Genomic DNA, 27137 nt, shown 5'->3' on the forward strand with positions numbered 1-27137 from the left:
ACGAAATTTTGCTCATATTAGCGATCGCTTACAGTTTCGCCACTGGTTCATGGTTTCTGCACTTAAACAACAAATTATATTCAAATATCTACATTCTACCGAACCAAATATAGACAATAGCGAGTCCCAAACTATAAGCTACTTCCTGAAATCGTTCTGGACCTAAAGATTTGCAAAATTTGAATACGGCCAAAAAAGGAGAGTACCGACCCATTATACCTGAGCAATGGTCTCCAGCAGCTTCCTACTGCTCTGACGAGACGCACCAGCCGTTCGTCCCTGTATCTGCGAACTAGGACTCGATTCCTTACTACTAGGAGCATCACGCTTCCTCGATGGTCCAGCACCACTTGCTCCTCCTCCTGCATCAGCACTTGACGTCACAGCTGCTTCCCCACCACTTTCTTCCGCATCACTAGCACGAGATCGACTCGTATATGAATCATATACTTTTAATCCACCTTGCTGAGCAAAATGCTCGTCTTGGTCTATATCATCGCGACGTCGTTGTCGTCTAGCTAGTTGCACTTCGTATTTACGTAGTTGGGCTTTGGTTTTCTCGAGTTCCGCTTCTACTTTGCGTTCGACGTCGGATTTGCCTTGGGATGTGTCGTCGGCGTCCTTGTCAACCTGCAGCGACAAAAAAATCAGTGTTGGAACCTAGACCATAATTTGAACTCGATGTACCTCAGTCCTCATAGCTACAAGCTCTTCAATGATTTGCTCCTTATTATCAATTCGCTCCTTCATTTCTACTAAATCTTTTTCCAGGTTGGTGCACTTCTCGGCCATCATCATATAAGCTAACAAAAGCCATGTCAATGAGAAAGTATTGTGGTATCAAATATTCATGAGCCAAATTTGCTTTACCTTCTTGAGCTTCATGTTCAGCTCTATCCGAATCCGCCACCTTGGCTAGTAGGGTTTTACGATCCTCTTCAAGCTCTCTCAATTCACGACTGAGAGCAGCTATTGAAGCAGTCTGCTGCTGTGACAGTTGCTGAACCTGGTCTTCGAGGTTGGGTTTACCAGCATCTTTGGCTGCCTGTTGTAGCGCTTGTTGCTGAGCTTGTAGATGTCTGGTACGTTCAGCAGCCAACAGGTGCTCGAGACGTTCCACTTTGAGACGCTGCGATTTGAGAGGGAAGAGATGGTCGTTATATAAAAATGATGGGATTCGGTTTTTGTTTGGAGAGCTCAGGGACTCCGACACGATGCATTGTCAATGTAGTTTTACCTCGGAACGAACTTGACTCTCGAAACTCTCCTTTTCAGCCTCCAGACGTCTTATAGCACCATTGAGGTGCTCTTTTTCAACAATGCTTGACGTAGCTTGACGTTGGAAATCGTCTTTTGCACGATCTACAGAGAGAGCTACATCTCGAGCAGCCTGTACATCTCTCAAAAGTCTAGCCTTGTCAGCCTAAATCGTAGTGAATTAGAATCTTACCAGCGAAACGTCTGCTGTTTCAACCCATTTGGTCGCTTTTTGTTGTAAAAATACCTCCAGGTGCCGGACAGAACGTTCAGCAGCTGCAAGTGTTCTTGTGAGATCTAAATAGCAGAGAAATCATGTGAGTGTCAATGAGTGACTTCAAAATCAACGGAAAGATGTACGTCTTTCGCGTAGCTTTTTTTTGCAAGTACTCACTACTACATTGCTTTTCATACGATCCTAAATCAATCCTCAATTGAGCAGCTTCAGCAGTCAGCTCATCCAGCTGATTTTGTAGATGTTGGCCTCTCTTATCCTTCATAATCATCTCCATTCTAGAAACAAGTGTCAGATTTTGAAAGAGCAAAAAATCTCAAATTCAAACACCCTAAACATCTGCACATGACAGAGCAAAACTCAGACATACATACCTCATATTATTACCATCCTCATTAACAGCCCGTATAGACCCCTCCAACTTCTCATGCTCAGCAATAAGCTTCCGATACGAAACCATCAAAACGTCCTTCTCCTGTTCACGTCCTCTCGCAACCTCTTCCAGATAGTTATTCTGCCGTTCGGCCTCCACCATCTCATTCCTCAAATGATCTCGCTCAGCAATAGCTTCAGACAACTCTCCATTCAACACTTGATTCTCCTTGGTCAGCGCTACAAGATCAGAGCCAACATTCCGGGCTTCTTCAGCATTCCGCTGTGCCTCAATAGAGAAGTGATCTCGTTCATTGGCGAGGGATTCTACTTGTCGTTGCAAGCTCGATATTTCTCGATCTTGTTCATTGAGACTTGATGCGAGGGCATCGGCTTGATCACGTAACGCCATATACTCGGTTTCCATACGTCGAGAATCTTCCTTCATGCGAGATACTATAGCTTGTAGTTCGACAATCTTTTCGGCTTTGGAGTCCATATCGGCTTGGAAGACATCTCGTTCTCGATCTACTTGAGTCAGTAGACGTCGTTGCTCAGTCATTCGTAATGACTGTTCATCTCGTTCGTGAATGGCTCGAGATAAATCAGATTGAACTCGTTCAAGTCGAGATTCGGCTTCTATTAAACGTGATTTGACTTCCTGAGATGCAACATTCTAAAAAACAAGGAAATTTAAAGGTTCATGAGTCTGTACACTAAAATCAGCTACAACACAACGAAAACATCCAGATTTGAATCAGCGTACCTGACGCTCTCGTTGAGCTTCCATATCGCCAATTTTACTATTCAGCCTCTCGATTTCCTGCACTTTATCAGACAACTCGGCACGAATACCATTCAATTCACGTTCACTTTCTGCAGAAGGTGCAGCAGCATCTCGTGCGGCAGTTGATTCAGCAACTCTTGACTGCGGTACTCGTTCATTAGCTGCCTTCAAGTCCTTTGCCAAGATATCATTCGATTTCTCCAACTCGACTACTTTGGATTCTAGAGATCGTTCTTTGGCACGAAGTAGTTCGACTCGTGCTCGAAGGGCATTTATATCTGCTGGTGGTATAGGACTAGATGGATGAGTGACACTTAATGCGTGTGCATTTCGAAGTGTTCGTAATTCCTCAGTTGCCTGTGGGAGGCGAAAAATCATTACAGGTCATGTGCCGCTGTGCTTTTTTCGCTGTGTAAGTTGAAAGTGGGCTCTTACCTGCTCATACAATTGAGCAATATTATCTCGATCAGATGACAGCGTATCAAATCCATGTTGAACTTCTGCTAAATGAGACTCGAATTGTTCCAATGACTTGACTAGTTCATCTCTCTCCCTATTCAACAACGAAAAAGGAACAATCATTACACTTTTCCAATCACTGGACTGTCAGTCAAAGTCCGCCATTCATACTTTTTAACTTGTTCCAATTCCGCAATCAACTTGTCTTGTGATGCCATAGCCAAAGCACCACGAGATTCCACATCTTCCAGCCTTCTATTCAGCATCTTGACCTCTTCGTTTTTAGATGCTATCTGACGTTCAAGAGATTCGATTTGTAACTGTCTGTCATCCGACTCGAATGTCTTCTTTTGGACTTCCATCAACTACAAGTTATTAAGATAAATCAGAATAGAGAAAGGGAACTGTTATGTATGGATGATTCGAGAGTCTTTTTGCAGTTCGTACCTCTTGATGCAACCCTTGTAAATCAGCTTCGAATTTACCCTTTTCACTCTCAAGATCGTGTACCCTCTGCCTCAGCTCTTCATTCTCAGACTCTAAGCCAGGCTTCATTGTATCTGGCACAATTCGAATCTAAGCAAACAAAAAAAACCGTCTGTAATCATCCCAAGATTCCCTCTCAACTCGATACACGACACAAACCTCTGAGATATCATATTCATCAAGCATCTGACTATCACGCTCCAAATCAGGTTGTATACGAGCACGTTTAGGAGTATTTGGTCGTTTATGTGGTATTGGTGAGTGACGAACCATCTGCAAATCATTCTGAAGTTGACCGATGGTAGCGTTTGCAGTGGCAAGATCAGATCGAAGAACTTCTGCTTCCTGTGATGTCACTAACGAAAGTCATTGGCGTGAGGTGTTTGAGCTGACCCAAAAAAAAGAAGCAAGCAGAATACAACATAGTTGATAGGACAACGTACTGTCAAACTCGGCTCTCAACGATGATAGCTGGTGATTAGTACTCTTCAGCAATGCCTCAGTAGACTTCAACTTGTCAGTCAGGTCTGCAACTTGACGAATCGGTATCTGATATGATAAAAATGAAACATTCAGAATCGAAAGCAAAATCCTTATCACGACTCCATAATCCCACCTTTGAGACATGCTCCTTCTTATCCCGCTCATCTTTCGACTTTGATCTAGACACTTTGGAATCCACATTTTGACGTCTAGGTGATGCAGCCTTCAGTCCTTGCAACTCATTCAACATGGTTTCTAGACGTGATAGATTCTTCAGCAGTCCATCACCACGTTCCTTTTCTCGATCCAATTCATGCTTCATTGCTAGCCGTTCGTCTTCTTTTATAGCTAGCATGGTTTGTTGGCCAGATTCATACGAGGCTAGTTCCTATTGAACATTTGTAGATTGAGATTTTTTTGGTGGGACAACGCAGCCGAAGACAACAGAAAAGTCCCAGCAACTTGCCACCATCGGTATGCTTGACCCACGTCTTCCTCGCTCGTCCTATTACATACCTTTTCAAGGCCATCAGCATGCTCCTGCAAGTACTCAACCTGCATCTCCAACTGCTCAATTCTCTGTCTAGCAACAGTCAAGTCCCGTATACCAGCAGTCTCTGACGTCCCATCATCTCGAATTTCATGTAATGGTCGAGCACCAGGTGGAACAGTCGAGAATTGTTGAGCTCGAGCTACTTCTAATTGAGCTCCTAGTCTAGCGGACTCTTGCTCACGTCGACCGACTTGTTCTCTCAATAGTTGAACCTGTTTGTGTTTACATCAACGTGAGATAGTGTTGGGTCAGCAAAAAGCCTAGCAAGTAACTTCAAGGAATGACATGCCTGGTTCTCCAAGTCAATATTCTTTGAGCTCAGATCATCCTTTATTTTAGATAATTGCTCTGCTCGTGCTTCAGCCATTCGTAAAGCATCAGCAATGACTGGATCTGGACCCAGGAAAGCAGTCGATGGATTCTGTAATGGTTCTACAAAAGAAAACAAACAGGTTGACGTGGTCACAACAAAGAAAAAAGATCAATTCAAGATCAATTCCACATAGTCATGAACATACCAAGTCCAGTCTCCAAATCAATCTTTTGTATCTGCGAAAACAACCTTTCAGCAGCCTTACTAGGCTGTTTCCTCCCACCACTAATCTTACTATTCCCATCCTGTATAACGCCCTGTTTAAGCAACATTTCGGCGACTTTGGCCCGTTCAGTTTCAGCCTTCTTCATTTCCATTTCAGCACGATGCATATGCTGCGAGACCATGAATTTCAAATCTTCACGTTCAGATTCAAGTCTTCTCACAGTTTGCGTGGCTCTTTGTCTCGTTGCATCTAGTTCAGCGGCAGATGCAATCACATCACTGTGTAGACGATTGTTTTCGGCTGTGATGCGAGCGATTTCTTGTCGGAGAGGAGCAACCTTGTAAAAGAAATAAAAGTGAAATTAATACTTGTAGAACCGTGTACAATCAGTCAGTCCTCTCTTGTCTCTCTTCCACGTCCACAATTTGCACATCAAATGTGATTTTTACCTGATCCTCGACAGTTCTTCGCTCAGCTTCAGCAGCTTCCTTTTCAAATTTAAATCTTCGAGCGGTATCAGTAGTTACTATTAGATCCGATAATAACTTTTGGACTAGACCGGCTGCTTCTGGTGGTAGCACTTCTTTTGAATATCCAAGCTGATCTAGTCGTAGACGAAGTAATCTACGGGCATCGTCGCTGGCTGAAAATCCAAGTCCGGGCATCCCCGACATGGCAGTTGCTGCCATTCTACTCGTACAGTAGCGGTTAATGGTCTGCCTGCAACTGTGGTTTAATTTGTTGTGATCAAGTTAACGATCAACGAGTAAGACGACCAGCTTGGTCAAGAAAAGAGGAACGCGATCTGAAATTCTGACTTAACCCAAAAATTAATGCAAAACATTGGAAAAAGTTATATATGAACTGTATTCTCCTTGTCCTTTTTACAACAATTTGATTCGTGCAAAGTGAGCATCCGTACTATTTTACTTGCCTAGTTCCAATATCTATAACAATGAGATACACGTGTAAGTTGCAAGTTAGTGTGTACCAAGTCAAGCAATCCTCCTCGCATACCGCATGAATAATATCTGTCAACGTGACAATCCCAATAGGCACCCTCGCATCATTGACAATCCAAATACGATGCACATGATGCTGTAAAACAGTTTGAGCAACATGCAACAGGGTATCTGTTGGCTTGCATACAATGTCACCACCACTGTATTCACCACCAATTTTGACCCGATCGAGGAACTGCGCGACTGTAAGCTTCTTCATTTCTGACAAGAGCTCGAATATATCGGTTCGAGCTGGCACTTGTCTTAAGTCAGAGATGGAGAGCGTTCCTATACAAAGGTCGACTTAGTCAAGGTTGATATGGAACCTTTGAGTTTGTCTGGGAAGTTACCAGTCAGAACACCATTCTTGGCCTCATTGACAACAGGAATGGCATTGATACCTAGCAGTCAGGCAAGAGTCATAGAGTTAGCTGCCAGTAGTGCAGTCACCTGTTTGCTGATTTTTTTTTTTTGCAGTCCAACGTACCCCAATCACTCATTCCTTTTAGAGCCGCAAGTAGTGAGACATCCTTGTCTACAGTCAAGACTCGTTTGTCGGCACCTATGTATGACTCGTGAGTTCTCGCACTTTATGAGAATCGCATTGGTACCATACCGTCAGGTGCAAGACCGAGCACAGCAAGCGACGTTGAAGCTTTGGCTCTTAGATTTGGATCCTCGTTCAGGATTGACAATATGTATCTGATAATGTCGCTTTGCGTAATAAGATGGAAGCCAGCTGATTCGCCAATAGGTTGTGGGACTAGCAGACGATGTACACCTACCAAGTGCGAAGAGTTTAGGAAATGAGGTGAAACGAACGTTGCTCGCCAACAGACGCATACCTTTGGATAGTGGTTCTATGCACGCCGAGAGCTTGTCACCCGGTTTAGCAATCCAAAGCGTCTGAGATTCTGGGGATTTGCCAAGAAGGGTGCGTACAGATACCGAGTCCAGAGTGTCCATTCCGTGCGCGTGTGGTCTTGGAGCGTCGACAGGTGAGTTTGGTTTGGCAGCATCGACCTCCATCGCAAGGTTTGTGAGGTAGATGGTAATGTCCAAGATCTAGAGCGGTTAAAAGGGAGAGATCATGCTTCAGTAAATATTACGGTTGGAACAGGTAAGGTATCAAACACGAAAAAAGTAGCAAGCAGACTAACGTTGACAGATTAGTACATTTAACTTACAGAAAGGAGACCAATGTAGTGCTTGTCACCGTCAATAGCGTCAGTATCGCCACCGACGCCTAGCCAATGACCTTTTTGACCATAGACGGGGAGAGCGAGTATATTATGTCGTCGTAATAGCTTCAGAGCATCGCCGAGACATGAGTCCACAGAGATGGCCACGAGTTCCCGGTGTTTCTTCTCCTTTTGCGCGAGAATATCCTCTAGTAGGTGGTCCAATACGGAAGACACCATTTTGTATGTATCTTGCTTGCTTGTACGGTTTGTCTCTGGCAGTTTCTGTCCGTTGTGAGGTTTGGTGAGTCAGAGCACATTGTTGCGGTAAACACCTCGAGATGCAGCATCAATACGCGTGACTTAGTTCTAGAACATCTAGAGATTTAGATTTACGTGTCTTGTTCCTGTCGCATCCTAGCTCCACGACCAACCTTCATCCTCCCAACAGAAGTGAACAAAGCTTGTAACAAATCATCAGCATATACCAAGACCAAAGACGCAGAAAATATGAGTTTTATCGCATCAGCATCCACTCAGACAAGCTCCATCGTCGTCCATTATCCTTTGGAAACGGTATGGGCTGACGTTCGAACACTCGCATTTGGCTGGAAGGCTATCAAAGATATCAAGGGAAACGTAAATGAAGGTATCCTTCTATTGCTTGCTACTATTATTTACTATTTCGTGCTGTTTTCTTCTCGTTTTGCCTTTGATTGCTGTCAGAACGGACACATCAAATCATGTCACTTGATATTTCATTATATTTGTTCATCATGGGCCTTTCATGATCAACTCCCAATCTGAATCTCAACATTCATTCTCAATCTCTCCTTCTATTCATTCTCTAGTTGGCGGAACTCGCACTGTCAGCTTCAAAGACACAACTATTCAAACATGGAAACTCCTAGAGCTCTCAGACTTGGATCACTTTGTCACTTGGGAAATCGTCGACTCGGAACCAAGCATCGCAATCATGGCTGCTTCAAACACAATCAAGTTGCGACGTGTCACTCATGTATGTGTGCACTCACAGTATTACAGTATAATCACGTGGGGTGGTCATCATGATCGTTGCATGATGACGTGGTGCTGATGGGGATCATTGATTGTTGACACTTTGAATGACGTGGTGGTGATGGTCATCAATGAATGATGATCTGATGTTCACGTCTTGGGAAGGCGTTTGATGCAGCTAACCCACACAAACATTGCATGTAGGACAACTCTACCTTCATTGAATGGTCAACCTACTTGCCATCCGCAGATACGACCGCAAATGCATTGGAAGACGCCAAATTCAAAAAGGCCGAAGCTTTTGAGGATTTGGTTGCTCATCTCTCTGCCAAAAAGTAGTAAAAGAGAACCATGTTGTGTATAAAAGCAAGCTATATATCACCCGTGTCCAATAATTGATTTACTCTTGTAAGTTGCACATAAGAAACCTGTGTCCAAATGAATATATATGACAATATAAAGCCTCAACCCAAATAACTTGCCGGCGCCATACTTTCAAACAAGGTTTGCAAATAGAACATATTGTCTATACTGTCGTCCCTTTTTAATAGAATATAACAAAGAAAAAAGACCTCAAAACAACCTCCATACTAATAAGGTCTATCAATTCCAAACCAACAAGAGAGTCCTACACTCACCATCTCCATTCAAACCAAATAATTCCCTCCAAAACCACATATGAGACATCGTTTTTTTACATGTTCTTTTTACTTATGGAAGCCTTTTCCAGCTGACGTGCCTGCCTCTTTTGCTCTCGAATGACCATGAGTTTATCCCACTTCTTTGTTTCTTTTGGAGTGAGTACCTGTTTCAACAGGTGCTATACGAAAATGAAATGAATTGTTAGACACAATATATTATCGTTGAGTGAGGTTCCTTTTTTTGGCCCTTTAACATGAGCCCAACGAGGCTCTCACTGAGCTGCAGCCAATACACGCAAAACCAAACTCATAAGGCAGAAGCTCACCGTTTTGATTCCCAAACAGACATCGACACTATAATCAAACCAATCCAAATCGGTAATATCCACATTAAATACTTGATCATCCTTCAAATCTGCCACAAGCTCTCTCATATTGTCGGCGACAAAAGGGCCCTTAACCCACAACATTTGTCTCAAATCTTCTTTTACTTCATTCCATTTAGCATAACTCTTTTTTAAGACTGGTTTCTTTCGGATTACGACAAGACCGGCATCTACGACATATCCAAAGAGCGTCTGCGAGAAGAACTCGTGAATTTGATGTATGGTCTTGCTCTTGTGGAATTTAAAGTTTGGTTTCCGGAGTTGGGGGTTGAGTTTGCCGTATTTGGCAACAAAGAAGGGGTATTCGCCAAACCATTTGGATAGAGTGACTGGATTTATACTGTGACAAAAAAAAAGTAAAAGTGTCAGAAAGACTCATCCTTGACGGCTAGCAAACTGCGATTTGCACAAATAGAAGCCTTACTCTCCAGAACAACAGTGGTAGATAACTAGTTCATGAGCAGGTGCAAGAGTAGTGTTTTCATCCGAGTTGGTGGTGGTATTGTTGGAAGTTACTTCTAGCCACAAACACCAGTGTTAGCTAATGTCGTCTACACCCAATACGCAACCCAGCAAAAAACGATGCATCATATTATATACCTTCTTCTCCAGCTTCACTCTTTACAGGAGTCGACGCGCCAGCATTAACAGTTTCAGCATTGCTGAGTGGCGAGTCTGTAACAGTCTTGGTGGCCAATGCACTGAGAGCTGGAACTGGTGTAGAAGGGGCAGTGAGTGTGCTTTTGGTAGCTTCAGGCTCCAAGAAGCCTCCTAGACGAGCTGTTCTCCATCCAACAGCAATGATGGTGTTTGCAACAATGTCGACAGGGATGACATCAACGATGTATTCTGGATCAGCGTGCATGGATCGTAACGCTCCTAAGCCGCCTCCGATGACGGCTGTGAGGGGAAAGTGGTTTGAGTCATTTGTGTCAACCAGAGCAGCCAACGAAAGAAAAAAACGAAGAGAAGCTGTTGAAGCACGAATTTACCTCCAGTCATTCCCTGGAAACCCTCAACCCAACCTGGATTATCTCTCCAACTGTTTGCCACAATACTCGGACGCACTATACAACATGGCAAAGCTCCTCGTTCCTGAGACATGAAGTATTCACCCAAATGTTTTGTCCATACATATGCATTGACTTTGCCAACGAGCAGCTTTGGTTTTAGGGCCTCAAACATTTCAGGAGACATCCAGTCTAGAGTTGCCAGCAAGTCACGAGGGTCTATATTTACAGGGTAGATCTTTGTTCTTGCGGTTAGAACATATAACCTTTAAAGTAGCTTTTGCAATGTGTATTACCTTTTCTTCGACGACGGGCAGTTGTTCGCAGTTTGCGTAGGCTGTTGAGACTTGGACTAAAGAGACTAGTTCGCTGCATTCTCGGGCCAGGTCTAGTATTCTATTGTTTGAGATGCTGTGAGTCTTGAAGTCTCATCATCGTGACACGTGAAATTGGTATCTCCCACACACGAATGAGAGGGAGACTCTCACCTTCTTAAGCCTCCAACATGCATATTAACGTATTCGATTAATGGACGAGTCCATGACACAATGGCAGCACAATTAATAATTACAGAGACACTTTTTCGTAATAATTGGCGATCTTCATCCGATATGCCGAGCGCGGGCATTGTCATATCACCTACGTAACGTTCATGGCAACGAAATATCGATTAGGATGACTTCATCAATGTGGTCGTCTTCTGGTACTGATTTGCGTACCTTCAATACACACCACCTTTCCCAGCTGCTCGGCACTGAATCCCTCCTATACGACGGATGAGTGTGTGAGATACGCAACAGCGCCAAGCAAAAGCCAGAAAAGGACTGGGATTCAAACCAACAAAAATAAGCTTTCACAGGGCTTAACTTACAAACGCGGAATTGGACAACATCTTCCACACTCTGTCTTTGGGAGCAACATCCTTCTTACTTCGAACCAGTACGTAGATGGTTGCGATATCAGGGCATGCCTGCAAAAGTTTAACAACTACAGCCTATGGGGGAAAAATCAACAAGGTTGTAAGTTCGGAGGATATGTATGATAACACGACATCTCATGATGCGAAATCCACCTTTCCGACGAATCCAGTAACGCCTGTCAAAAAGACCGTCCTCCCAGCGTAGAAACTGGTCACTTGTGATGGCATCTTGGGGATTTTTTTCGTTTGTTGATTGTTGGTAGATTACAACTTGTTTGGGCAATGAGGCGCAAGTCGGGAGTGATGTACTACTCTAACTGAAGCTCAACAACGGTATACAAGCAGCTTTAGCTCCTGTTGGCGATTGATGATGGTGTTTGTCGGTGGTTTTCGACAGAGGTTGAAAAGAAAGCGAAGGAGGCGAAGACAAGAGGGGAGGTTCCTTTTCCGCTGATGACTCTTTCAGTCTCGTAAATGAAGTATTTGGACCGGAGATATGTCTCACAATTCCTATCGTATATATCTGATTGTAGGTAACTTGAACGCTGAAATTTTTCGGGGCCGAATTTCCGAAGTCCGACAAAGCATGATGATTCATGCTGGCTCCAGCAGACGTGAAAACGTACTTGATCTGTGTAAACCTTTGGAAAATAAGATCGAACTGAGAATGGACCGTATGGACAGCCATTTGAGAGAGGTGTCGTTGTTTGCGTAGATGCGCAAAACGCAGTATTGGGACAAACATCATCTTGCCATTTCCCATCACGTCCATAGTCACAGCCAGGCGTTTCTTAATTATTTGATGATAAAAAATATCACTTCTGATACGTCCGTAAGCCGTAAACACGCACCCGTAGAATCAGACAAGGCCAGCTACACGCTATGCGATTACACGGCCGACCAAACGCCTCCCAAGAACCCTTATGACATGAAACCAAGCATATTTCAAAATACGAACCAACCTTCTGCAAGCGGCTACCATGTCGTACATGTAAGCTATGATGCCAGTCAGACTCAAAAAATTAAAAGTCAAAACTGTGATGGATCAGGCCAAAGTGCAGGAGGGACAGGCCCTCATGGCAGAAGGTGATAAAGCGTAAGTGCCTACAGTGATGTTCCATTGTTCCTGCTTGTGCTGATATGCGCAAACGAGTTTCCACCAACCAATGTGGTAAACACGAGATTTCTGTTGGATTTGCCCTTTGATGAGATGCTGCAGCCGATCGAGTCTCCACGCACCCTTTTTGGATAATAATGTCGTCTGGCTACACACCAAACAATTGTCTGATTGTCAAAAAGTACTAACATCAACCATTTTGTCAACAGATTAAACAAGAAGACCTTTTTTGGGAGTAAAAAACCAGATTACGATTCCGCTGTTTTCGCATATGAGCAAGCCGGTACAGAATTATATATTCAATACCTTGATCTAGATCATCAAACTTCACAACATGGTTGACATAGTCGCACCGTTTCCTAAACTTACATTCAACATCCACATTTGCTAGCTACTTGCTTCAAAGTAGGCCGAGCACATGAACTCGCTGTGGATGCTTTTGTCAAGTCAGCAGAATGTCATAAAAACCTTGATTCGTAGGTGTCCATACTTGTCTCTGAGGGTTTTTTTTTGTTGATAGACTCCACCGATTTTGACATTGATCTGATTGCCTACATACTCATACCTCCAACCCTAATAGAATGGCCCTAGCAGCCAAACAATTAGAATCAGCCGCCATAATCGCAGTCCAAAACCTCAAACAATATAAACTCGGTGCAGACTTGTACAAACAGACTAGTGATTGTCTGCTGATACAAAACAGTCCCGATCGAGCTGCAGAATGCTTGGAGAAGGCCGGGAAAGCAATGGAGAATACAGATTCAGAGTCTGCTATGGAGTACTATTTACAGGCTTGTGACTTGTTTGAGGAGGAAGATCGTGGGAGGTTTGGAACGGACACGTTTCGGAGGACTGTCGGGCTGCTTATTATTGCCAACAAGTGCGTTGGATTTGGTTGCTTTCGTGCCATTTTTTCTTCCTTGTATCTCACAACCGCTTTTTGTTTAAATGAAACTTTTAAGGCTAGATAAAGCCGTTGCGCTACACGAACGACTAGCGGACGTATTCGCCAAAGCTGGAAACACTGCATCCTTTGTCAAAACCGCATTAGGTGTCATCATCATTGCCTTGTACAATGGCGATGAAGTGGATGCTAAAAACAGGATGGCCAAGTTTAACAAGTTGAGTTATTTTCAGTTCTTTCGTTGAGCTTTTTCGGCTCTTTCTGACTTGACTGCTAATTTACAGCATGCATGGTTGGATTTCTTCGCAAGAAGGTGAAACTGCCGATGAAATGTTACGAGCATACGAGAATCGTGATTCCGAGTTGCTGGCACAAGCCGTCAAGAGGCCGTGGATTAATAATCTTGAAAATGAGGTGAGGGCTGCAGCGCAAAAAAAACCAGCGTTTCCAGAAGCACCAATATCAGCATACTCTGATGTAGATCACTCGTATCGCCAGATTATTAGCTGTGCCAGGAGGTGGCAAAGTGAATGGCAGCGGAGTCGCAGAAGAAGAGGATACTGGAATACTGTGAACAGATAGTAGTAATGTCCAGGTAATAGAATGTACGCACACACGATACTGTAAATACACACAAAGAATGTTTCAACCTACTCATTTCTATTATGGACTCCTCATATTTACCAACCCGAACGACAGTTTATACTGGTATGTCTACGGCCATCCATTCAATTTATCCGTGGATGTAAATTTACCAGATCCAGCCAGAGATTTCACACGGGATAGTGATATCATGCTTCGAGAATTGGGCAGGAAACTCAAACTGTTGTCTCGAGTAAGAGATTTTATGACACGTGTCCAGTTGGTTGCCTAGACCTTTCTGTTTGTTTTTCATCACGGTCAAGTAATGAGGCAACGGCTGCCAAAGATAGAAGTGTTAAGTGCTCCCCTGCAACGTGGTGCACTGCTCCAAACCTGAATTGGCCAACTATCAAAACACCAAAACCAGGGGCGACCCATGTCCAGTAGAGTGGAATTATAAATGGTGACATGGCATAGCTCTGACCGTACGAGACTACTTCGAGGTGGATTTCAATTACACCAAGTACTAAAAATGTTGTCATTGAATGGGAAGATTCTCCTGAAACGACGCCTTCTGTATACAACAATAATAACAACACGACAGCAAGCACTTACATAGAGCAGTTCTTCCAACCCACCAATGTAGCTTGTCGGGAAAAACTGGAATACCAGGTCGATCAGGACTCCATAGAGCTTTGACTTGGACAGTAATCCTAACCGATTTGGAGTAGACAGTATAGTGCCATGAACAATCTTATTACTTGATGTGGTTCTGTAATGAGAGAGAGTAAATTGCAAGACTAATGAGTTCAATGTTACGTTGCAGCAAGCATGTACCTTCAATGTCAAAGTGTGGTGGAGCAACAAAAAAGACACAAGTGTTAGACCAACAGTGACACCAAACATGAGCCAGACGTGTAATCGGTACCTATGCAAACGGAGAGTTAGCGTCGATAGTCTACACCGAAGAATTTTCTATACACTTGAATCCAACACAATACGCGAAGAGAACTCACCGCCAAACGCCGAGCACATCTGTAAAGAAACGGGCAAAGAATGTTCCAGCAAACGGCTAAACAGCCCACGCCACAAACATGAGAATGCCATATACTCTCAACACGAGTGCTTTATCAGCAGTATTCTAAATAGTTTCAGAATCTGCAGAATAGCTGCATTACCAAGTTGTGATAGATCAAGATCAAAAACTTCTCTTTGGTCGCGTAAATTAAAGCTTCCTGATGGGCTATCAAGTTTCCAGATGTGGTGTCGAGGAAGCCCCAAATGTGTGAAAGACTGCCTGATGAGGAGACAGAAACACTTCGACGTTTGAGACGATAAGCTGCCGATGCCATTGGAACTGAGATGCTGACTCCGAGAGTACAGCCAGTTGTGTGTACCAATGCGTTGAATGGTATGATTTGGGCGTTAAGGGATGCATCGTTTGTTGGCATCGTGTGGCCTTTACATGTTCTCTGCGAGAGTGTGTATCCGCCTGTTTAGTAAGAGACAGGTTCAGTGGCAAAACTTGGAATGGTGCCTATCGTTCAAACATGGTCGAATCTGACATTTGAGTTCCGAGACCAGGAGATACCCATCCATTTAGTGATGATTCGATGGTGAAAACCATAACACCGTTGGCTGGATCGGGGACTGCAGTCAAACAGAATGATGGAGTGGAATCAACACAGAGTGGAGATGCTGACAGTTACAGTTGCATTTGCCGTGATTTCAACACCAAAAGTAACATATGGGGCGTTGAAGGACAAATCTGGTGAATACCCAGTAGCCCAGATATAATTGGTGGCACCATGAATTTTGACTGGCCCTTTTGAAAGAAGAGTGGCATTATACATGGGGCGAGTGAAGTTTTGGCAAACGAAACAATAACAGCATCGTTTAGTCCAGCTACCGTTGGAATCGATTCAGTAGATGAATGTCGCTGCCAAATCACACAGCCATTGCCAGTAGAGTTTTGCCAAACTGTAGAGTGGTTGATTGCGTCAATTGCGTCTGTTTAGAAAAACAACTTATAATATAAACCAAAGTGAATGACACCTACTTCATACCGACGTACACTGCAGCTCCGCTTATTGACTGTCCAATCTCAAGTGCCATCCTTTTCGACGTGCTTGACGTCTCGAGAGTGTACAGAATAGTTTGCGTCTGCAAGTTGGCCTTTCCTGAAAACGAAATTGACGAAGTCACTCAGTATCGTCAAATTATTCCAAACCATTCTTATCACTCTCCATTTTACCTGTAAAACAATAGCTGCCAGAGCAATATGTGATTCCATCCGCAACACAGTGAGAGTGGGCGCCGTGGGCGCTGTGCATCATCCTAACCTTGCAGAAGCCAGCACAGTAGCAAAGAAAAGGAACACACCAAACGATGCCAACCTATGCATGCTTGGAGGACAGATATGTTTGAGTTGCAAGAGGGTTTAAGGTGTTGATTTCGAAGTGAGGAAAACCACTTGGCGGCCTCAACACCGAAACCCCTGATTAGTGGGGACGGATTGGTTGTTGGGTCCAATCGCGAGAAATTCCCTCTTTCTAACCAAGAAATCCAAGCGCTCGGCGTTTTATCGTTGCTACCAAGTACCAAGAATTATCGTTGTTTTACCACATACAGAACAACAATTGCACATGTTGTGACTACTGGAATATATTCGATGCTGACTACTATTACTACTTATTACTAACTACAGCTACTACTACACCTTCACTCACTACTTCAAACTGTGTACTTGTGTGAACAATCGGTTTTCATTTGGGAGATCTTTAGGCATCCAAGGTGTCGTTTGATGCCAGTATTTCATCAGACTTGGTGAAAGCCGGGGGCCGCGGGCCCAAAGGCTTGCTGAATTCTTTGTGGTCGACCAAGGACATTTGTGAAGTTGCCAACTCTGTCTTCTTCAAGTGGTGAACGGCTCCAAATTTGAATTGACCAAATATCAAGACGCCAAACATGATTGCAATCCACGTCCAGTAAAGTGGGATAATAGCTGGAGACATAGGATAGCTTTGACCGTATAGGACTAGGCCAAGGTAGATTTCAATGACCCCAACCACTAAAAAAACTGAGTCAGCAAATGACACTAGGCTTCTGACTGGAGTCGTCTCTAAATAGCAATAATAACGAAAAGATGCAAATACTTACATAAAGCGGTTCTTCCGACCCACCAATGCAGTTTATCGGGGAAAATTGGAATACCTGGTCGATCAGGAGTCCATAGAGCATTGGAAAGGAATCCCAACCCAATTTGGAGGAGACAGTATAATGCCAAAAACAGTCCTAGCGCTTGATGTGGTTCTGGGTTGCGAAGAGATGAGTAGGTAAGCACGGATACATTGAGATATCAAGAAAACGTCCACACCTTCCATCTTGAAGTGAGGAGGAGAAACAACCAAAAAGACAAGAATCACTGAGACAAGGGTAATGCCACCAGTGACACCGAACATGAGCCAAACGTGCAATCGGTACCTATTGAGTAGGAACAAACCTTGAATACCAAAGTGTCACAAACAAACTGCACGGTAATATGAACTTACCACCAAACTCCAAGTACGTCTTTGAGGAACCGAGCAATGAAGATACCTGCGAAAGGAGAAACGGCCCATGCAACAAACATGAGAATACCGTGAATTCTGAAAATCAATGCCTTATCAGGTGTATTCCATAAAGGTGACGATCCCGAAGGAGCGGTTGCGTTGCCCAGCGATGACAAATCGAGAGTGAAGACACCTCGTTGATCATGGACGTTAAAACTGGAAGTTGAACTATCAATGCTTCCAGATGGACCAGATGAAGCAGCACCCCAAACATATGAAAGGCTGCCGGACGATGCGATTGAAACAGCACGTGATTTCAATCGATGCGCTGGCGTTGTCATTGGGACTGAAATGCTGACTCCAAAAGTACAGCCAGCGGTATGCGTCGTTAGGTTGAATGGTACAATATTGGCATCAACGGTGGCAGCATTGGTCGGCATTACATGTCCTCCACATGTTCTTTGAGAGATTGTATATCCACCTATGTTTGATTGAAAGCGATTATAAGCTTTAGAAAATCAAATTGAAATCATGATGATACACTGTGAGAGTTTTTTGTTGGTTTACCTGTAGAATTCTTCCAAAACACAAACATGATTGCATCAGCCATCTGAGTACCAAGACCAAACGATGCCCATCCATTGAAAGATGATTCAATAGTGAAAATTACAACGCCATTGGCTGCGTCAGGTACAGTAGTCAAACAAAACGATTTGGCAGAGTCGACACAAAAGGAGGCGGCCGTCTGTCCCGAACTGCCAGGAGTTGCAGGAACCGGAGTGGTTGTCCCACCATTAGATACTGATCCTCCCTAAAATGTGCGCAAGGCAGATGAGAAATTGTGACTCACAAAGAAGTCTCGATAATCCACTTACAGCTTGGAAGAGGTTTCCACTAAATGAGCCATAAGTATCGTGCTGAGCGATGCTGGAAGTTGTTGAGTCCATTGCAACAGCAGCATTGGAAACACCGTAGATGTAACTGGTTGTTGCACTCGTGGATAAAGTGTATGAGCTGCCTCCAGGTGCCAAAGGACGGAAGAAAGCGGCGGAGAGAGCAGCACCACCAGTAGCTGCTTGTGGACGAGTTACGACGTAACCATCGATAGCCATAGTTGCAGGGGTGTTGTGAGATGACGATGTTACACGCTATAAATATAAAAATAATTGTGAGATAATAAAGGAAAGCTTTGATATCAAAAACAGCTTACTTGAGACAAGGTGTATCCAGATGTGCTGCTATAAAATGCATAAAGCGTGTCAGTTTGCAGACCTATTAACAATCGGCGTGGGCGCTTACTTTGGATAGAGGACGTATATCGTTGGACCAGCCATCATTGTACCTCCGAGACCAATAGCGACATATCCGGTATATTTGGTCTCAACAGTATAGATAGCACCAGCAACACCATTTAGCGTAGCTGATTGAGCCGTAACACAAAAAGTCACCGATGAATCAACACAATAGGTCGACGAATTTGAAGATGCGGTTGGTGCAGGAGGAACAGGTATGCGAGGACCACTGCCTCCACTGCTAACTGAAACACTTGTAGTCGCAGTAAAGTCGACAGCAAAAGTACCAAAGGAGGAACCAGCATGTTGATTGAATGAGGAGCCTGGGGAATTTGGAGAGGTTACGGTAGTGCCAGCGCCCCAGATATAATTGGTAGTTCGAGAGGCATTGACTGGTCCATAAGCCAAGAAGGATGCGTTATACATTGGGCGTTGGAAGGAAACACCAAAGACAGATCCTGCCATAGGTGTGGTTCTTGCGAAGGAGACAATCGTCATATCTTGAACTCCAGTCATTGTTGGAATGGTTTCTGAGGCAGAGTGTCGTTCAGACACTACGTAACCATTCCCAGAGCTGTTTTTCCAGGCTACATAGACAGCAGCTCCATTCATAGACGGTCCAACACCAAGTGCCATCCATTTTGAGGACGAAGTGCTTGTCTCTAGCGTAAATGTTATCGTTTGACCCACCAAATCGGCCTTTCCTAGAGTTTGCACAAAAAGGAACGTGTTAGCATATGCGGTCACATATCAAAAAGCACGTTAATATTCTAATCAAAATATTTCTGAGTGACTCTGGTACGTGATCAATTTGACAACCTGTGAAACAGTAGCTTCCTTGGCAGTAGGTAACCCCGTCTGTTGAATATGTCGCTGTCCCAGAGCCTGAGGTACCATCTCCAGACACTAATGCAGCACCAAAAAGAAGAATAAGTGCCAAAAAATCGAGTTTGGCCATTATTACAAAGTTCAAGATTCGGATTTCTTGGTGTTGGTAGTTTAGACTATGCTCCGAATCACCAGCTGATTGGTAGGGTATGGACTCCAAGTCTTGGCGCTCTAGATCTTCTTTCCTTTCTGAAGTTTCCGTATGGGATTCAGATGATCAAGAAGTGTTCTTAACGGAATGGCTGCTATCCTATCGTCGAACTCGTGCTATTTCTTTCGAAAATATGTATGTGCAAGTACAAGTACGATACAGCATCGACGCTAAAATTACAATTAATCACAGACAGTTGCAGTACATTATCCGGGAGATCATCCATTGAGCGAGCTGTACGTGTTTCGTTCATAACGACTCTTCCAAAATTGCAACACGTAAGGCTTTAAACTGAGCGACACCAACAGAGCACTGATGCAGACGATAAATGCAATAATGAGGGTCTCCTCTTTCTGGCTTCCTCTCTCTACGATGCAGATAATAGATTGTGAGAAACACATGATTGCATATAGAGTAAGCGAAAGATCAACACTGCAACATACGAAAGCAAGACACATTCCAATCACTATCTACAAACAGACGTTCATTTCCCATATATGATGTAGTGGTAAAATTTGAGCAGCTCCTGATTGTTGAACAAAAGGTCTTCGAACATAATGTACAAGTATCGATGGTGTTGAGAGTTGAATTTGCAGCATCAAGAGCACAATCACATTTACATAGTGTTGTGATGTTAGCCGCAGAGATCTATAAAAGTCAAGAGTCAGTTGATGAGATCGCAAATCTCGATTATTAACAGCAAGCGATGCCAAGCAATGATCGGAAAGTTGGAATAACGGCAACGTTACCTGATAGCAGATGCTCAGGAGCAACAGCCTTATGGTTATGAACAGAGAGCTTCGCATTCCTTGCCCCTCCTTGTGTTCGAAAGAAGTTGGACGAGAATGTACAGTCGTTATAATGATAGATCGGGATTGAATTATTGGCTATTACTATAACGAACACCACAGGATTATTACACCATCGAATTGAAATTCCTATATGCTTATAAGTCCCTTCGTTGTAACGTATGTATTACACACATCGAGTATCGCTATATATATGTTTTGAACAGTCGGCCAAGGAAGAACGGCAGATAACGTCTATTGACGCGTTTACCGCACGAGATACGAACAGTGACAACCTTAAAGCAAAAACTCAATAGTCAATATTAACGCAATGAACTTATTCTATTACCACTGCTACACTCCTTACAATAATTTCGATGTTGAGCTACTATCCTTACCAGTACTTCCTTGACTCAATGTCCTACTCACGCTAGGCGGCAACTCTCCTAAATTTGGAACGGGATTCACAGCAGCTGGTTGGGTTTGCATTTCGGGTTGTGTTTCCTTGTCTGAAGATTCTGGTGCTAAGAATCCATTCCCAAACCCATTACCATTATCTCCAGTTTTGAGCGTAGCCATCCCAATGTCACCTTCACCACCACCCAACTGATTTGACATTGAGGATGCAGCAGCAGCTAATGGTGACATAGTACTACCGGGCGAAGCTTTACTACCAGTACTAATACTACTACCATTCAACTTGCTTGCCCCAAATATCTGTTCAAGAGACCGTGGCATCATGGTAGTCTTACTTACACGTGCAATATCACCTTCTCCTACTGTCTTAGCTAATTGCTCTTGCGAAGCACTCGTGAAGGTGGTTGCAGGATGATTACGTACTTGATATGCTCGTGCGGCTTTTCGCAATCGATCTAAATCAGCTTGGCCTTTATGTTCAGAAACGAGTTTGAGGAAGCGAGAGTTGGGGTTGTCAAGTAGGGACATTGGTGTATCGAATTCTACACTTTGGCCATTGTGCATGACCAGGATACGATCTGATTGTACGGCAGTCAAGAAGTGTGAGGCTAGCATTATGAGAGTGGTATCTTCAAAGTTGTCTCGAAGTGTTTTTCGTATCAGTTCGTCAGTGTCTGTGTCTGATGCACTGGTTGGTTCTATGAAAGTTTCAGAGGTGTGAGGAGACCGAGCAAACAACGTAGTAACACGGAAACCACATGATCAGCATACCATCTAGAACGACGATCTTGGTATTCAATAAGATAGCTCTTGCAATACAAAACAATTGCCGTTCAGCTAGTGTGAACATCTTGCCGTTTTCTGTAAGAGATTTGGGAGTGTTGATCATTTGCGCCAAAAGAGGGCAGGACCGAAAGGAGTCATGGTGCTTTACCTGTTATCAGAGCATCCAATTTCAATGGCAACTCCCTGATTTTATCTCCCATATGTACAGAATCAAGGGCCTACAAGACAAACAAACGCAAAGTGTTGGAGATATATTTGAGTCGCTTCTGCGAACTTTCACAGCGAAAAAAAGAAGAACGTTGACAAATGATCCTACCTTCCAAACATCAACATCAGACCTCTTGCCAAATGGATCCAAATTCGATCTCACAGTACCAGTCAAAAGCACAGGCTCTTGTGGAATAACAGCAATCCGTGACCTCAATTCTCGTAACCGGATTGACGACACATTCACATTGTCTACTAGTACATTGCCTTCAGAAGCTTCTACTATTCGTAACATGGCAACTAGAAAAGAAGAAACCTTAGCAAAAAGGTGCCAAAAAAATTCAGCCATCAACTTTTTAATGCTCACCGAGCAACGTAGTCTTCCCAGAGCCAGACCTCCCAACAACAGCAATAGTCTCACCACCATGTATCGACACGTTCACACCCTTCAAAACAGCAACTCCATAACGATGATACCTCAAAACCACATTCCGGAACTCTATATCTCCATTTGATGGCCATCCTTCAGGTGGTGTTCCCGAAGATCCAATATCATGAATAGCACTACCTTCACGTGGTATGCTGTCGGCGGTTCTTATTACTACTTCCACTGATCCGACCGCTGCTTTGACATCGCCAACAGTTCGTGCAAGCCATGGTACAAAGAGTAGTAGTTGAAGAGCGTTGGAGATTGCAAGACCCGTCACAGCAGCATTAGTTTGAAAGATGACGGTAAATAGAGCAGCGATAAATATAAATAGGCATGATAATAAATCAATGTACAGTGCTTGTAATCCTTTCACTAAACGTGATGATTGGGTCAGTAGTGTTCTCTTTTCAGACTTGCATGACCAAAACATACCAAGGGTAAGAGAAAAGAGAGCACGATGATCAGCATCAATCAGAGAACGATTGAAACTATCAAAACGATCGGTTTCGCGATACACTCTGATACTAAACAATCCCTCCAACGTAGCCGATAAGTGAGCAAACATGGGTCCCTTGTTGAAAGCTGATTTGAGAAAAAAAAAGTTAGCGGTGGTGCTGAAATGAATGTCCGGCTTGGGTGACCTCATACCTTCTAACCCCTTCAACCTCCCTTCAACACCACCACAATACCACAACAATAAATACGCCAACCCAGCATATAACGGCAACGTAGCCCAAAACCAAGGAACCACAGCACAAACAAGCACAATAGTGCCCACAAGAATAGGGGTATAACTCAATGCTTGCAAACATGCTTCAGGTAGATAATCATCTACAAGAAACAAGTGTCGTGCGAAATTGGACAATATAAGTCCTAGAGGCGTAGCATCGTAATATGACATTGGTGCACGAAGCACGGCATCTAGGATTTTACGATGGAGTGACACAGATCTTGCTAGGGCTGCTTCGGTAAAGAGACGGCCGCGAAGGAGGACTCCTAGTGCTATTGCCAGTGCTAAACCGGCATAGACTCCCAAGTATGTGGCACTATTATATCCATATGCTCCTTGGACGAAAAATGATAGCCAGACATCTGAATGAAAAAAGTACGTGTCAGCGAGATGTACTTGACAGGAAACTAAAAAAAGAAACCGAACCCCACGAATAATCACACATACGGCGATACTCACCACTAACAAATCTAAACCCATGAACAATAAAGAATGCAAGCACAACAACAATACCCAACGCCAATCCCGTCTCTTGCACATACAATCCCAACGCACCGCCAAAAAAACCTCTGCCACGAGTCATAACTCCAGGCCCATCACTCATAGTTCTAACCGCTTCAATGCCCATTATAGAATGAACAGTCAATGCGTTAGCATCAACCGTTCGAGTAACAGTGTTTTGATTTGCGAAATTAGTAGGAGCACGATTGAATGGGACGCCGCCTAATACAGTCAATTGGGTACGTTCCACCATCTTGGCTATAGCTTGTTCCGTTAGGCCACCAGCTTGAATGGATCGTTGATTGAGGGATTGAAGTGCTTGGATGGTGGATTGGTTGGCTTCTACATTAACAGTCTTTTCGTTTGGTGTGGCAAATGTGGCGTGGTGATGGTTGGATCCTGGTGATGGTACGTTTATGGCGACGGAAGGTGGAGAAGACATAGTGGTGTCGCTGATTGTTAAATCACCTGGTTGATGACCATTAGTAGCATTCGAATTCGCCGAATCTGGTTCAGGGAAGGGGTTGCTTGGATCAATTGGAGCGTTTAGGTTGATCTCATTCACTGTTTTAAGTCGAGTATAAGGGGTGAGAAATTTTAGTTTAGCACTAGTCAGAAACCAACGGGTTTCTTTTCCGCTTGTGTTAGTTTGGAGAGCTATACCTTGATCAAGCAGACCCAAGGGGTCATCTTCTAGCACTAGGGCATCACTAACCAGAGCCGAAAAGTTGACATGGCGAGCTTTTAGATCCTGGAAGGTTCCTTGATCCGTAACTTTGGGAGGGCGCGAACAAAAAGTGTTTAGCCCACAACCGATTGACTTACAGCGAAAAATTGTATAGACTGACCTGCTCCATGCTTCAGCACCATCACAATATCACAATCAGGAAGAAACTATGTATTAAACAAATACGGGCGTCGTGATCAGTCAGTCGATACGGACAAAAACATAACAGATTGAGCACACGACATACCTGCTTTTGAGCAGTAACCAACACAATGCCCTTTCCCCTCTTCAACAATCCCATGATAACGTCATCAAATACAGTGCGAGCGGTAGCCTGATCTAAATCATCCAAACTATCTTCAATCAACATAATGTCTGGATCACGATATAGGCATCGAGCCAAAGATATGCGTTGACGTTGATTCTGGGTCAAGTTCACTTCATTGGCCATGGCGGAATCACCTGCAAAGAAGTTACGAGGGTTGGACGTGAGAAAAAATATTGACTACATAGTCTCATCACAACAAGCAAAGAAAGGAGAAATCTTGTGAAGTAGTCTCGTACCATTCGACATGTAATTAAAGTCTCTAGCCAAACCACACAACTTGATAACTTGATCATACTTGGATTGCTCAAAGGGACATCCAAACAAGACATTATCTTTGAGAGTGGACATTACTAGCCATGGTTCTTGTGGCAAGTATCCAATAGTACCAAATTTAGATATACTTCCTTTAGTACGTTTCAATTGCCCCATTAGAGCAGCTAATAGTGATCTTCCAGAAGCAATGTCTCCAATGACACCAATAAGTTTGCCTCGTTCGAGCTTCATGGTGAGATCTGTGATGTGTGGATGGTCTACTCCGTCCCATACAAAGTTGGCATCGTCCTGATGGTATTTTGATGGTTAAATTGAGTATTGAGTGGTAATAAATGAGGGTTCAAAGACAACTAGAACAATGAGGTATGTGACATTACCACTTCAATCAAGATGTTGGAATCCGTTGGAGAAGGACTAGGCTCGTTCTGCTTATCTACTTCAGGCAACTTGAAATATTCTTCCAAGCGAGTCAGCGATGTCTTGGCGCCTAGGCAAGTGGAATGCATTGGATTCGCGACGTTTTTTGTTTGCCACAATCTTCCAATAAGCATACCAGTATAACTTCGCACAGCATTAGGCAACATGAGCAAAGGATATCTGAGGGTATTAAACAAGCTCAGAATCGTAAAGACAACAGCAGCCGACAAGACTCGACCATTGACAAAGTAGTAAGTGACGAGACACGCCAATTCAGCCACTACAGGAGCAATATAAACCACCATAAAGGTAGCAACACGTAATCTAAGAGCTTCTCTCATCTTTTTAGCTTCTGCTTGTTTCGCATTGTTAACTTTTTCGAGATAGTAGGACTCCCAAGCATAGAATTTGACTAGTTTGATGGCAGTTAGGATTTCGGATATGAGATGGACACGGGATGTGAATAGTGCGGTTGTGGTATATGAGGCAGCGGATGCCCGTTTGGCTAAAAAGTATTGGACTGGTAGTAAAATGAGGAGGATGAGGAGTAGAGCTGGGACGGCAGAAACTCGGATTATTGATAAAGCCAATGCGATGATGACTACGAGAAAGTTGTGTCAGAGATAAGCCAGGGTGTGAAGCTGAACTATCATGTGGGCCTAGTGTGTCTCTTTTTTTGGTTACTCACTAGCACATTCAAACCCAGCAGACCAAAGATAGTGCCAAGTGACTGCAGCTTCAGCGATGCGATTACAGTCGTTTGATATGAGATTGACGATATCTCCTACACCGCCCTTGATATAACTCAATCGTAATGATTTTCTATATATCATGACCATCAAAGCAGCTCGACACTATTGGACAAAGTGTGAGTCACGATGCGGCCCAAAACAGATACACAAGCACTACACAAACCTGTATGCCTATCCTGGTAGTCTGAATAGACAGCTGATGAAAGCACAGGGAGGCAGCAGCACACGAGACAAAGAGACCAGCAGATATGGCATAACCAATCCAAGCAGGATTGTCGAGTTCTTGAGCATCAACACGTTCCGAGTATTCGACAATCCATCTCATGAGAAAGAAGGCGGCAAACCAGGAAAAGATGGCCCATAAGACCTTCCAGATAGCGAGGAGGGCGTATTTGACACCGAAAGCTCTAAATAGTGATCCAGCGAGTGTAGCTTGCCTATGACAACGAGGATAGTATTGGAATGGAGAATAGTTGACAAGCTTATATGTGTCTTGTCTCGACAAACAAGGAAACATTCCAATCAAGAGATGGGGTTGCACTACAAAAAAGCATGTTTCGTACTTTGATTCAGCTTCTTCGAGTTCCCAAGCCTTTCCCAGCAAATCGCCGGTGACTTTGGCCGTTTCAGTGAATCTCAGAGCCAGAGGCACGTCCCGTAAGTCATCCGTTCTTCTGCAGATGGCAATCAGTCGAAACACCCAGAGAAAGAAGAGCCGAGAAATCACATTTGACGGAGCTAGTAGGATCCTATCCTTCTTTTTGGTGAGATTTGGGAGCTGCGAGGCCGTCGATGCCCTCACTTCGGGTTCTTCTTCAGACGATAGAACCATCTTGCTTGTGTCAGAGCGTCATAACATCAATTGTGTGTTTTGAGGAATGTGTGTGAGATCAAGTTGAACGGTAGGGAGGTTCCAAGAACATTTCATCGGTTGTATAGCCACGCTTGTACAATGCTATATGTTGTTGAT

At 43.7% G+C, this 27137-nt stretch overlaps 5 protein-coding genes across 5 annotated transcripts; 2 read left to right on the plus strand and 3 right to left on the minus strand.

Moving 5' to 3' along the window:
- Positions 1-138: 138 nt before the first annotated feature.
- On the minus strand, positions 139-5860 carry SmJEL517_g00561 (uncharacterized protein; the record flags this gene model as incomplete). Its single annotated transcript, XM_031166490.1, has 19 exons — positions 139-162; positions 220-630; positions 688-803; positions 871-1129; positions 1238-1423; positions 1505-1554; positions 1652-1770; positions 1867-2540; positions 2631-3008; positions 3087-3204; positions 3282-3475; positions 3558-3686; positions 3756-3952; positions 4040-4145; positions 4213-4467; positions 4596-4830; positions 4905-5064; positions 5151-5508; positions 5621-5860. The coding sequence occupies 19 exons, from the start codon at positions 5858-5860 to the stop codon at positions 139-141; spliced, it is 4209 nt and encodes a 1402-aa protein (XP_031027385.1).
- Positions 5861-6097: 237 nt separating this feature from the next.
- SmJEL517_g00562 (uncharacterized protein) lies at positions 6098-7593 on the minus strand (the record flags this gene model as incomplete). Its single annotated transcript, XM_031166491.1, has 8 exons — positions 6098-6118; positions 6189-6269; positions 6321-6460; positions 6523-6573; positions 6660-6734; positions 6789-6953; positions 7018-7237; positions 7360-7593. 8 exons carry the CDS (start codon positions 7591-7593, stop codon positions 6098-6100), a joined length of 987 nt encoding a protein of 328 aa, XP_031027386.1.
- Positions 7594-7863: 270 nt separating this feature from the next.
- SmJEL517_g00563 (uncharacterized protein) lies at positions 7864-8709 on the plus strand (the record flags this gene model as incomplete). The annotated part of the gene is made up of 3 exons (XM_031166492.1): positions 7864-8002; positions 8205-8371; positions 8575-8709. 3 exons carry the CDS (start codon positions 7864-7866, stop codon positions 8707-8709), a joined length of 441 nt encoding a protein of 146 aa, XP_031027387.1.
- A 3618-nt stretch (positions 8710-12327) lies between these two features.
- Positions 12328-13921, plus strand: SmJEL517_g00564 (uncharacterized protein; the record flags this gene model as incomplete). Its single annotated transcript, XM_031166493.1, has 7 exons — positions 12328-12422; positions 12653-12726; positions 12835-12919; positions 13024-13323; positions 13406-13564; positions 13632-13761; positions 13829-13921. The coding sequence occupies 7 exons, from the start codon at positions 12328-12330 to the stop codon at positions 13919-13921; spliced, it is 936 nt and encodes a 311-aa protein (XP_031027380.1).
- Positions 13922-16709: 2788 nt separating this feature from the next.
- Positions 16710-26999, minus strand: SmJEL517_g00565 (uncharacterized protein; the record flags this gene model as incomplete). Its single annotated transcript, XM_031166494.1, has 25 exons — positions 16710-16999; positions 17089-17241; positions 17306-17412; positions 17481-17961; positions 18048-18291; positions 18356-18628; positions 18691-18718; positions 18780-19476; positions 20998-21714; positions 21788-21877; positions 21951-22020; positions 22119-22309; positions 22377-22811; positions 22872-23021; positions 23088-23531; positions 23629-24234; positions 24334-24444; positions 24519-24564; positions 24645-24859; positions 24962-25286; positions 25376-25485; positions 25552-26016; positions 26104-26269; positions 26331-26604; positions 26731-26999. 25 exons carry the CDS (start codon positions 26997-26999, stop codon positions 16710-16712), a joined length of 6957 nt encoding a protein of 2318 aa, XP_031027381.1.
- Positions 27000-27137: the final 138 nt, after the last annotated feature.

Source organism: Synchytrium microbalum (genome assembly GCF_006535985.1).
Source record: "Synchytrium microbalum strain JEL517 chromosome Unknown SmJEL517_scf0002, whole genome shotgun sequence".
NCBI classification, from domain to species: Eukaryota; Fungi; Chytridiomycota; class Chytridiomycetes; order Synchytriales; family Synchytriaceae; genus Synchytrium; species Synchytrium microbalum.